The 12,783-nt window shown below is 39.6% G+C and overlaps 1 protein-coding gene and 1 long non-coding RNA gene across 8 annotated transcripts in view; one reads left to right on the forward strand and one right to left on the reverse strand.

Moving 5' to 3' along the window:
- Nucleotides 1–12,783, reverse strand: part of TUBD1 (tubulin delta 1) — a 28,333-nt gene that overhangs the window by 9,482 nt on the left and 6,068 nt on the right. For 5 of the 7 annotated variants that reach the window (XR_014238438.1, XM_082372060.1, XM_082372063.1 and 2 more), the window contains 2 exons: nucleotides 9,059–9,223; nucleotides 215–355 (listed from right to left, as the gene is read on the reverse strand). Coding sequence is in view for 6 of the 7 variants with exons in the window: in XM_082372060.1 (XP_082228186.1) it covers nucleotides 215–355; nucleotides 9,059–9,223 (306 nt within the window). In the remaining variant the exon portion in view is untranslated. The remainder of the gene's footprint in view (nucleotides 1–214; nucleotides 356–9,058; nucleotides 9,224–12,783) is intronic. The other 2 variants (XM_082372062.1, XM_082372061.1) reach the window with 2 other exon arrangements.
- LOC309618432 lies at nucleotides 329–8,382 on the forward strand. Its single transcript, XR_014238472.1, has 2 exons — nucleotides 329–424; nucleotides 8,083–8,382. It is a non-coding gene; the product is annotated as an uncharacterized lncRNA (long non-coding RNA).

Here is a 12,783-nt window from a genome sequence, read left to right on the forward strand (position 1 = left end):
CCCAGACCAGGGCTCGAACCCATGTCCCCTGCATTGGCAGGCAGATTCTCAACCACTGCACCACCAGGGAAGCCCTATTTTCCTTTCTTTAAAAACAAATTCAGGGACTTCTTTTTTTTCTTTCTCTTTTCTTCTTTTTTTTTTTTTTTTTTACCATGCGTACCATGTACATGTGCAAAATGTACATCTTAATTTTCACCTTAACTTTGCTTACCCAGCTCCGCACTATGTACATCTTTCCCACGAAGGATGACCAAGTTAGCAATGGAAGTGTTAAAATGAAACTCCTTGTTGAGAGACATTTTACCAAGCGTAGGAAGTCCTGATAAAGGAGGCCATACCTGCCAATCAATACCTACCAAAAGAAAAAGAAGAGCAAGAGATTTTACAAATCACCTTGACAAGAAGAGAAAAATGTACTATGGTATGTGTATTTTATATAAATTTCCATTTTATAAGTAAAAATTGTGGCAGGGTGGGGTTCTTCTAAAAATGTAAACATTCTTATCTGGTTGACCTAAAGTGATTCAAACTACTCAGTCCTGAGAAAGGCATGAAATATTCTTCATCGAATATTAAAGGACGGTGGTAGGTGCAAAGGATGGAATTCTACGACGCAGTAAAAAGAAAGTAACTTCTGACACACGTAACAATGTGGATCAATATCAGAAGCCTGATGCTAAGTGAAGCAAGCTTGACTCAAAAGATTACATCCTGTTTGATTCCATTTACAGGACGTTCTGGAAAAGGCAAAACCATAGGAATAAAATTCAGATCAATAGTTGCTAGGGGCTTGGAGTGGAGGAAAGAGACTGTCTACAAAGGGGTGTGACGGAACTTTTTGGAACATGGAAATACTCTGTCTCAATTGTGGTGGTGGTTACACCGTTTCAGTGTGTCAAAATTCATGGAACTATCCACCTAGAAAGACTGAACTTCATTCTGTATGTCTCTATGAACAAATAAACAAAATACATACAAAAACGTTAAGGGATGTAGAAACACAAAGCAAAAATAGGATTGAAAATTGAGGGCTTCCCTGGTGGCGCAGTGGTTGAGAATCTGCCTGCCAATGCAGGGGAAACAGGTTTGATCCCTGGTCCGGGAAGATCCCACATGCCGCGGAGCAACTAAGCCCGTGCGCCACAACTACTGAGCCTGCGCTCTAGGGCCCGCGAGCCACAACTACCGAGCCCACAAGCCACAACTACTGAAGCCCACGAGCCACAACTACTGAGCCTGTGCTCTAGAGCCCGTAGCCACGACTACTGAGACCACATGCCACAACTACTGAAGCCCACGTGCCTAGAGCCTGCGCACTGCAACGAAGAGTAGCCCCCACTCGCTGCAACTAGAGAAAGCCTGCGCACAGCAACGAAGACCCAACGCAGCCAAAAGTAATAAATAAATAAAATGAATACATGTATAAAAAAAAGAAAATTGACTAGTCATAGGGAAATATCAAGAAAATACTCTTAAATGATACATAGGATAGGGAAAATTTTCAGTGTGCAGCAACACATTGATTTTCAGCAAAAAATAGAAAGAGAACAAATCAAAAATATTGGCATACTGAACTCACTGATAATAATAAGACAAACAAGCCAACTTAAAAATTGGAAAGATGTTTCAACAGACATTTCACCAAAGAAGATAAACAAATGGCTAATAAGCACATGAAAAGATGCTCAACATCATTGTCGTTAGGAAAATGCAAATTGAAACCACAAGGAGACACAAATTCACACCTTCTAGAATAGCTATAATCAAAAAAAACTAACAATATCAGATGTTGGCAAGGATGTGGAAAAACTGAAATCCTCTTAAACTGCTTGCAGGCATGTAAAATGGTGCAGCCACTTTGGAAAAGTGTTTAGCAGTTTTTTAAAAGGTTAAACATAAACTTATCCTTTGACCCAGCAATGCCACTACTAGGTATCTACCCAAGAGATTGAAAACGTGTCTACACAAGGACTTGTACACAAATGTTCATAGCAGCATTATTCATAATAGCCACAAAGTGAAAACAATCTAAATGTCCATCAACTGTTGGACATATAAATATAGTGTGGTATTATCCATTCAATGGAATACTATTTGGCAATACAAAAGACTCAACTACTGATAAATACTACAACATAGACCAACCTCAAAAACACTATGTTAAGTGGAAAAAGTCAGACACAAAAGACTATATATTGTATAGTTCCATTTATATGAAACGTCCAAAATAGGCAAAACTAATAAAGACAGAAAACATACCAATGGTAGCTTAGGGCTAGAAATAAATATGGATATTGACGGGAGTTCCCTGGTGCCCTAGTGGTTAGCATTCTGGGCTTTCACTGCCATTGCCCGGTTTCAGTCCCTGGTCTGGGAACTGAGATCCCATAAGCTGTGCAGCATGGCTAAAAAAAAATACATATATGGAGCTTGACTGCAAATAGACACAAGGGAACTTTTTGGAGTGATGGAAAGGTTCTAAAACTGGATTGTGATAATGGTTGCACAACACTGTAAATTTACTAAAAAAAAAAAAATCACTGAATTTTATTCTTATAATAGGTGAAGTATATGGTATATAAATTATACATCAGTAAAACTATTAAAAAATTCATGAGATGCTGTCAAAGCTGTACTTGTTAGATAATTTATCACTCTATATTACTGAGAAACAAAAGGTAATCAACTCTTATCTAAAAGTTTCAAAAATAAAAAAAGAAAGCCAATCCAAAGTTGGGCCCTTAAAAAACTGGTGTTCAAAAAATGAAAAAGGAAAACTTAAGCAAATAAATTTTAAAATGGAAAGGGAAGTAATAAAAAATACATGATCAAGGGACTTCCCTGGTGGCACAGTGGTTAAGAATCTGCCTGCAAATGCAGGGGACACGGATTCGAGCCCTGGTCCGGGAAGATCCCACATGCCGCGGAGCAACTAAGCCCGTGTGCCACAACTACTGAAGCCCACGTGCCTAGAGCCCATGCTCCACAACAAGAGAAGCCACCGCAGTGAGAAGCCGGCGCACCGCAACAAAGAGTAGCCCCTGCTCGCCGCAAGTAGAGAAAGCCCGCGTGCAGCAACTAAGACCCAATGCAGCCAAAAATAAATAAATAAAATAAATAAATTTATTAAAACAAAAATAGGGACTTCCCTGGCGGTCCAGCGGTTAATACTCCACGCTTCCACTGCAGGGGGCACGTTTGATCCCTGGTCGGGGAACTAAGATCCCACATGCTGCGCGGCACAGCCAATAAATAAATAAATAAATAAAAATAAAAAAAATAAATCCCAGATGGGTTAAAATTTAAATATTAAATATAAAACTATGAAAATACTAGGAAATAATAGAGAATATTTTTATATCTTTGGGGTGGGCAAGGCTCAGAATCTATAAAGGAAGATTTACAGGTTTGCTCACATAAAAATGTAAAATTTCCATATAGTGAAAAATACCATACAAAAGACAAAAGTGATGGACAAAAATATTTACAATCCATGTAACAAAAAAGGGGTATAAACCCACAATATTATATTTCCTTCCATCCAAGTCACCACTGATTAGAAAAAAAATTATTCACTTAGATTATTAAATTTTACACTTATTGAAGAGTTCTTTTAGAGTAAATTAGGTTTATATTTTTAAAAATCATATATCATTCTTGAGCATATATAAAAATATATATGTAACAAAATAACTTGGTTAAGGTTTTCCTAAAACTTTTTCACATTCAGTGATTTTATCACTCTTTGATTCAGCATTAATGATGCCTATGTGTTTTCACATTATTGTGCTCTGTGCCTCCAGAAAGTAGGTGGTGTGGCATTCCTTAAGGGAATCCATGAAAACACTAAGTCACTGGCTCTTAAACTGGCTTTGCAACCATGTAAAGCACATCTATCTACCTTTGCTTTGACTCCTGCTTACGGAATCTTGCTAAACTTGTCTGTTTATCATGAGGACTGCCTCTTCCCCACCCTAGCAGAAAACTAAAGGTTTACTTTCTGGAGAGGATATGACTGAAGGACTCTAGTCTGGAGAACACCAGGCAGAGGTAAGGGCAGGAAACATACCAAAACCAGAGAGGTCAAGTGAAAACCAGGAAAACCATGGTCTCTCCCTCCTCTTCCCCCAGATCACTGGGGCTTTGTGTAAACCCTCTGAGCAGAATATCCAACACAACAGACAGGCAAATAGAATATCCAGAAGGACAAATGTACACTGGCTGGAGAGGGCAAAAAAACTAGATTGAAGCAGGTCAGAAGGCTCTAGGGGAGATTTCTTAAAGAGGATGAAACTGATAGAATACTTGAATACAGGCAGACCTTGGAGATTTTGCGTGCTTGGTTCCAACCACCGCAATAAAGTAAATTATCACAATAAAGTGAGTCACAAATATTTTTGGCTTCCCAGTGCATATAAAAGTCATGTTTACACTATACTGTAATCTATTAATTGTGCAATAACATTATGTCTAAAAAGAAATGTACATACCTTAATTAAAAAATACTTTATGGCTAAAAAATGCTAACCATCATCTGAACTTTCAGCAGTAGCAACTTTTTGCAATAGTAACATCAAAGATCACTGATCACAGATCACCATAACAAATATAATAAGGAAAAAGTATGAAATATTGCGAGATTACCAAAATGTGACACAGACACGTGAAGTGAGCAAATGTTGCTGGAAAAATGGCGCCAATAGATTTGCTCAATGCAGGGTTGCCACAGACCTTCAATTTGTTAAAAAACACAATATCTGCAAAGTGCAATAAAACAAGGTATGCCTGTATATCAAGAAAAAATTTAGATAAGTAGAGAAACAGGGTTGAATAATTGACAGGTGCATAGAAAAACTAAGCAAACAAGAAAACAAGGTAATTATTAACTCCAAAGAAAACAAAAAAATTATACAGGAAGGGAAAAGTAATCACAGGATACTTTGTTGCTCAGCTGTGAATAGCATTTACTTGGTCATGATAATGTAAAGCTGAGTATCGATTTAACCCGATGATGACACTACCATATCAGAAGGATAAGCCTGTCTAGAGGGTGTTTTAGAGCTTAGGGGCCAGTGTTAGAAAAAAGCTAAATCCTAACCCTCCATGGTGGGAAGTAAATAGGTAATACCTAAATCATTGAAAAATCTGTAAATGGCAATTGATAAAAACAGTAAAAGAAACAGCAAAAGAGTTTTGAAAAACGGTTACCTCTGGGAAGGAGACAATAGAAGAAGGTTATGGACTGAAAGTTTTAACAACCAGCTTCATAGAATTACCTGGCTCTTTAATCTATGTGCATATAATAAGTTAGGGCTCCTATATGGTAGAAAACTATGTAGCTACTAAAAAGAATAAGGCATGTCTAAATGAATGAATTGGAATGAAGGCTACAAAATACTATGTTGAAAAGACAGTTGCAGAACAAAAAATACATATAATGTGATGCTAGTTTTATTTTTTAAAGTCTGTTTATATACACCCTTAGAACTTTGAATCTCTAGTCCTCACATGAATAAACTGATCCAAACTAGAAAAAATAAATCAATTAATAAATTTTTAAAATAAGTTGTAAATAAAACTTTAAAATAAATAAGTAAAATACTACACCTGTTCCACCATGGACTGTTGGGGGTGGGGCATACTTAAAGAGCTATACCCAGGAAATCTCACCTGAGGAATGTAAATCCACACCTGCACCTGCTTTTAGATGACAAGATTCTGGACTTTAGGCTGATGTGCTAATGGAATGTGCTAATAGGCTGATGTGCTAACTCTGGGGGTGCTTGGAAAGGGTTAAGTACATTCTGCAAATGGGAGGACATGATTCATTAGGGGACAGAGGGCAGAGGATGGTAGCCAGCCTCCAAGATGAACTCCAATGATCCTTGCCACGCGGTATTCAGGCCCTTGTGTGGTCCCCTCCCCATGGGATAGGGCTGACCTTAACAACCAAAAGGATGGTGCAAAATGATGGTATGTGACTTCCAAAGCTAGTCCATAAGAGACACTGTAACTTCTGCCTTGCTCCCCCTTGGGCCACTCATTCCTCCTGTTGCTAGGACATGCAGAAGCAGATACACTGCTGATGGTGATCTTAATGGGGTCAATCTTCATATAGAGTATTCTGATAACATATGAAGAGTTTTCAAACTACATCCTTCAACCTGGTTAGTGGCATAAATATATTTATTCGTATGTTCATATTTATATGAAAACATTTAAATGTTAAAAACTCCATCTATAACTGTGAAAAAATGGTGACACTCTAAATTCCCATATGGGAAAATGACTAAAACTGTGGTTCATCGACCTAAGAGGGCTCAGAGCACCACGTCTTACAGTACCCTGAGGAACACTGTGTTCCTTGATAATAGGTATTTGCCAGAAAAACAGGTCGTGTGGCCAAAAAGTTCAGGAAGCATTACTTAAGATGTGAACTTTCTACTTATCTCCAAACCTCAGGCACTACGATCTAAAATCTGTAAGGTACTACAAGTAAATGTAGAGGAAATCCACTTTCATAGTACTGAAACCTAACTTACTGTAATTTGTGGTAAAATAGATGCTCCCAAAATAGTACATAGTAGTGACTTCCAGTTAAATGTGACAGACTGAACATACCAGTTTACTCCCCAAATCTCACTAACAACACAGGGATTTTTTTTAAAGGCATAAACAAGAAAAAATGGAAAGAAAATAATGGCAACAAAAATTTGGAAGCTGGAAAGCAAATGAACCAATGGTTACTGACTTAGCAACCAGGGAAAACTGAAATTTCTGCCCACAGTGGAGGTCCTGGAAGCAGGCCAGGCGCTTCTAAAGGAGGATTAATTAAAAATCTGTATGAGAAGCAGTGAGAGCCCCAGACCCTTCCCCACTCCTGCACTAGGGGGAGTGCCCCCCCCCCATCCTAGAAGAAGGTTTCTGCTCAGGAAAGGCTAAACCGGTGAGGCTCTGAAAATACAGCAGTAAACAAAACAAAAATCTCTGCCCTCATAAAGTTTGCATTGTACTGAGATAAATGAAAGATCCACACTAAGGAATTCCAGAATGCTAGAGACAAAGAGAAAATCCTAAAAGATACAAGAGAGAATAAAACAGGATTAGGAATTAAGATTGAAGTGGGGGCTTCCCTGGTGGCGCAGTGGTTGAGAATCTGCCTGCCAATGCAGGGGACCCGGGTTTGAGCCCTGGTCTGGGAAGATCCCACATGCCGCGGAGCAACTGGACCCGTGAGCCACAACTACTGAGCCTGCGCGTCTGGAGCCTGTGCTCCCCAACAGGAGAGACCACGACAGTGAGAGGCTCGCGCACTGCGATGAAGAGTGGCCCCCGCTCACCGCAACTAGAGAAAGCCCTCGCACAGAAACGAAGACCCAACACAGCCCAAAAAAATAATAAATAAATAAATAAATAATTAAAAAAAAAAAAAAAAAAAGATTGAAGTGGGACTTCTCAGCAGTAACACTGGAGGCTGGAAGATATCGAGCAGTGCTTTCAAGACACTGAGTAAAAATGATTCCCAGCCTCGAATCCTATACCTGGCCAATCAATCAAATATAAAAGTAGGATAATGACATTTGCAGCCTTAAAATTTTTACCTTCCCTGTACTCTTTCTTAGGAAGCTCCTGGAGGGTACTATCCATATGAGGGAATTAACCCAGAAAGAGGAAGATTTGAAATCTAGGAGACGGGCTAGAATAAAGAAGGAGGCAGAGATGCCAGCGCTGGCTGCGTATCAAGCCTGGAGAGTAAGCAGTGCAGACTGGAGCAGGAGGGTGCAGTCCTCCGCAAGGGACATCTCCAAGCAGATAATGGAAGTAATAAGATTACCTGAGAGGTCTGAACATGCTGAGAAGGGTTTCATTTTTACGGAAAAGTTTAGGGGTAGATTTGTAATAGGTACAAAGAATATCGACCAAATAAATGTAACTATTAACTCTAGGGGGAAAAAATAAACTGTACATGAAATAAAATGTAATCTGTATATACAGTACATGGCTCAACTGTGAATAATATTTACATAGCAAAAATAACACAAACAATGAAAACTGATCTAACCCAAAAGTATGTTTTAGGGGCTTCCCTGGTGGCGCAGTGGTTGAGAGTCTGCCTGCTAATGCAGGGGACACGGGTTCGAGCCCTGGTCTGGGAAGATCCCACATGCCGCGGAGCAACTAGGCCCGTGAGCCGCAACTACCGAGCCTGCGCGTCTGGAGCCTGTGCTCCGCAACAAGAGAGGCCGCGACAGTGAGAGGCCCACGCACCGCGATGAAGAGTGGCCCCCGCTTGCCACAACTAGAGAAAGCCCTCGCACAGAAACGAAGACCCAACACAGCCAAAAATAAATAAATAAATAAATTTATTTTTTAAAAAAATAGACTCCCTGTTTCATTTAAAAAAAAAAAAAAAGTATGTTTTAACTAGACCGGGAGGAGGGAGGGAAAGGTGTGTGGATGTGTATATAGGGGGTGTAAGAAGATTCAGTTCTCAACTTCATGCTAGGAAGGCAACTGATAATATCTAAACCTGGAAAGTAAAACAAATAGTGGAATATGCAAGATATTTAGAAATATGGGGGCAAATTCCAGAAGAAACATCTCAAAACAGTGAAAGCAGTTTCTGCTGGGCTGCGGGGAAGTGTGGAATAGGCTGTTCTCTTCCTCATTATAAACTCATACTGGACAATTACTTGACTTTTTAAAAAAAAATTGAGATGTAATTTACATACAATGCAATGGACAGATTTAAATAGACACTTAAGTGAGTTCTGACTACTTGATTTTTTAAAAAAAACTATGTTCATATATTACTTTGATAAAAATAAAATAAAATAAAAATAAATGTCACACTCATTTGAAATTTTTTTGAGAAATGAAACTGTGAAGTGATTAAGAAATCCTCCCAGGATGCTCTGGTGAGTTTTTTGCAGGAGCCTCCCTGGTCAGAAGAAGGCACCATTATTTCAACTGGATCAAGCCAGTTTATATTGAGAACTCGAGTACAGGCATTTTTCCCAGCTTGTGGGCTGCATATTTTTAAAATACCCTTTACCTTCTTCCATTTTTGCATTAGAAATGAGCATCTGTCTCAAATGCTTGAGGAGGCCAGCCCAAGTAAATGTGCTGTATGCCAGTGAATTCTCAGACATTTGAGGAATGTTACGAACACCCAGCATCTTGAATTCTGGATGGGGAACTAAATTCTCCATTAAGTCTCCTGCAAAGAAAAAAAAATCTGAACTAAATTTTTAAATTCCACGTTGTTTCCACTGACTCATACACAACCATGATTTGATGGCTTGGGGGAACCAAATGTGTTTTCTCCTCCAAGGCCAAAATTGCTTAAATTTCAAAATGTAAATACAATTTCAGAGACAGTGTCTATTAAAGACCACATATTTGCTTGATTTTGGCACCTATTTTAGCATGAGTGAAAAAAACACACTTTGCCAAAAGGAAACAAGAATTTTTTAGCTAAGAAACTGGAAATGTGAATGAAATATTTAGCTAAACCCCAGGAAAACAAAATAAGCATGAGAGCTAATGTGCTTTTATTGTCATTCAGTGTTCACTAAATAGTCCCTTAGAAATTTTCCTAGATCTCTTATTTATTTTATCTGGTTAAATAATAATCAGAACCTCTTAACATCAAAATTTACTGGGAAAGAAGACAGGATTAGTAACTTCTGAACACAGAAATACACCTATTTTTAGAACCTTGTATTTGTAATGAAACAGAATTAAGGAGAAAGGCTAATTTGTTTTACATTCAGAGCTTATTTTATATGTTTTTAAAATATTTTTATCTTTTTAATGTCATATATTTTATGTATTTTATATATTTTTTATATATTTATAGAAAATACCTAGAGGAGAAAGAAAAATCTTCTACCATAACATGAAATTTAAATTTTATGATAACGTTGAGTGCAAACTCATATCCTACGTCCTAATGTTAAGAACAAATTTTGACACAAACATCTACAAAATGTTGCACAAATTGATCCTATGGCTAATGGAGTTTCCTCTAAACATAAGAATCCTTTTCTGTAAAATACCTAGAGCTGAATTCTATTGCATAGCACGCATAAACAAACAGCAGTCAGCAAATAATTCCTGAGGACTAACGCACAAATTAATTGTTAAAATCTGCTTTCCCCCCCAGCTTTCTTGTTTACCTACTCTCATCTTAACCATTCTTGACTTTGTCAAACCCTGTTATGGACTGACAGTTTGTGTTCCCCAAAATTTATCACCTTACCACCAAGGTGATGGCATCAGGAGGAGGTTGGGCCTTTGGGAGATGAGGTCTCTATAAAAGAGACCCCAGAGAGGTCTCTCATCCCTTGTGCCAGGTGAGAACACAGTGAGAAGATGGCCATCTGTGAACCCGGAAGCGGGCCCTCACCAGGCACTGAATCTACTAGTGCCTTGATCTTGGACTTTCCAGCCTCCAGAACTGTGAGAAGTAAACTTGTGTTGTTTATAAGCTGGTCAGTCTATGGAATTCTTGTTATAGCATATTCCTACACAGCTTGCGGGATCTTACTTCCCCAACCAGGGACTGAACCCGGGCCATGGCAGTGAAAGTGCCGAGTCCTAACCACTGGACCACCAGGCAATTCCCTGGACCTAAGTTTTTAAAACTGAGCAATTGAAGGATCGAGGAGGAAACAGGCTTCTTCTGGGGGAAAGCTAAGAGATCTGTTTTAGACACATTATGTTTGGGACGACCATGAATGTGTACACATAGATGTTGGGAAGGTTGCTGGATATAGAAATCTAGAGCTTAGGGAATTGGTCAGAGTTGGAGAGAAACTGGCCAGCTGGAGAATACAAATGGTGTTTAAAGCCATGGAACTGGGTCAGTCACCTGCGGAGAGGGTTCAAGACCAGCATTTAGAGCTTAGGAAAAGGAGGAGCCAAAAAAGGAGGGAAAAAAAGGGAATAAAAGGAGTAGTCATTGAGATAAGGAGGGAAATCAGGAGAGGGGCTGTCAAAAGACAAAGAGGAGACTTGGAAGACAAGGGATCAGCCATTCCAAATTCTACTGGGATAAAATAAGGACAGTGAACGGTCCACTGAATTTGACGATGTGAACATGCTTGCGACCTATTAAGAAAAGCAGTTTTAGAAAAGTGATGGAAGAGAAACTAGATCAGAGTGTGTTGAAGAGTGAATAGATGGTGAAGAAATGAGGACAGGGAGAATGGAGACCCCTTTGAGGACAGTTGTTCTAAAGAATGACAGATAAGTGGGGAAATCACGAGAGGTGATGTCCAAGGGAGGGCTTCTTCGGTGTGAAAGATGCCAGAGAGCAGTTGTAATGGCAATAGCTCAGGAAAGAGGGTTAATGACATGTGAGGATGAGAGATGAGTGAGGAATTAAGTCCCTGAGAAGAGAAAGGGAATGGGACCCAGAACCCAAGTGAGAGGCTGGCCTTTGATAGAAGCAGGATACTTCTCCCACTGTGACACAAGGTGAAGGGCAAATGTGGACCCAGTGCCCTACAGTTTGTACATGGTAGTGGGAGTCAAGAGCGCTCCCATGGAACTGATGGCTTGGATTTTCTGAGGGCAGTTCACCGAGTTCATCACAATCTCCCCAAAGAACAACTGGACCAGCCTGCAGACTCAACCTCCAATCAGCTCTCCACAGGCAATGGATTTTTCAAAAATAAAGGTGATTATGCCAACGACCTCCTGAAAATCCTTCAGTGGCTTTCCCCTGCTCTTAGATTAATGAGGAGGCCTTTAAATGGCTTACAAGGACCTGCAAGGTCGGCCCCTGCTCACCGCTCTAGCCTCAGGTTTCAATCATCCCCCACACCATTCTCTGTGCTCCAATGACACTGGATTTCTCTCTTCCTAAAGGGCCATGCTTCCTTCTGCCATAGGGTCTTTGCACATGCTATTCCCCCAACATGCTACTCCCTTCTCCCTCCCTTTGCTTAGTCAACTCCAAGTCTTCATCCAGCTTTTTGCTCAAGTGTTACTTCCTCAGGGCAGCCTTCTATTGCCTCATCAGCCTAAGTCTGGTTCCTTCGTGACCTGTTCTCTTGGATCTGTACTCCTTTCCTTCAGAGCATTTAACTCAGTTTTTAATTATATGTTCTTAGTGTAATTATTTGTTTAATGTGAACACAATGTCTGCATTGGTTCCCCACTGGATCCCCAACATGTAGCATAGTGCCTGGCGCATAGCAGGAAGCCAATAAATACTGGTTGAATGAACAGATGTGCAATATGGTAAGTACTGTGGAATGCAGAGAAATTAACAAGACACATGTCCCCAAGGAAGCTGCAAATTAGTAGGGACTATAAAACATGCATACGACAGATCCTCTAAGGAAACACATGGTACAGCATCTGGGAAGGGGCCAGAGGGAGACTTACTTTTGATTGCATATTCTTTTGTACTCCTTGAATAAATGTGTGTGTGTTACTTTTAAAGGTAAGCAAACACACTTAAAGAAATAATAAAGGCAAAAAACATTAAGTGACATAAAAGAGATACAGAATGCCACAGGAGTTCAGAGAAAAAGGGTTACTTTAGGTAAAGGTCTCAGTAGGAAAGCTTTATGGAAAAATTATCACTTGAATTGGACCCTACAGGAAGAGTAAGGTTTCAGTAGAGGTGAAGAAGGGAAGGAGGAAGTGATTTCTAAGAAGAAGGAACACTGAGCAAAGGGACCAAGGCAGGGAAGTACCAGATTGAAGAAAAAAGTGGAGACAGGATGAAAAGTAGGTGGGGAATCTATACAGAGGAGGCAGAAG

This window comes from Balaenoptera borealis (genome assembly GCF_965194805.1).
Source record: "Balaenoptera borealis genome assembly, chromosome: 20".
NCBI classification, from domain to species: Eukaryota; Metazoa; Chordata; class Mammalia; order Artiodactyla; family Balaenopteridae; genus Balaenoptera; species Balaenoptera borealis.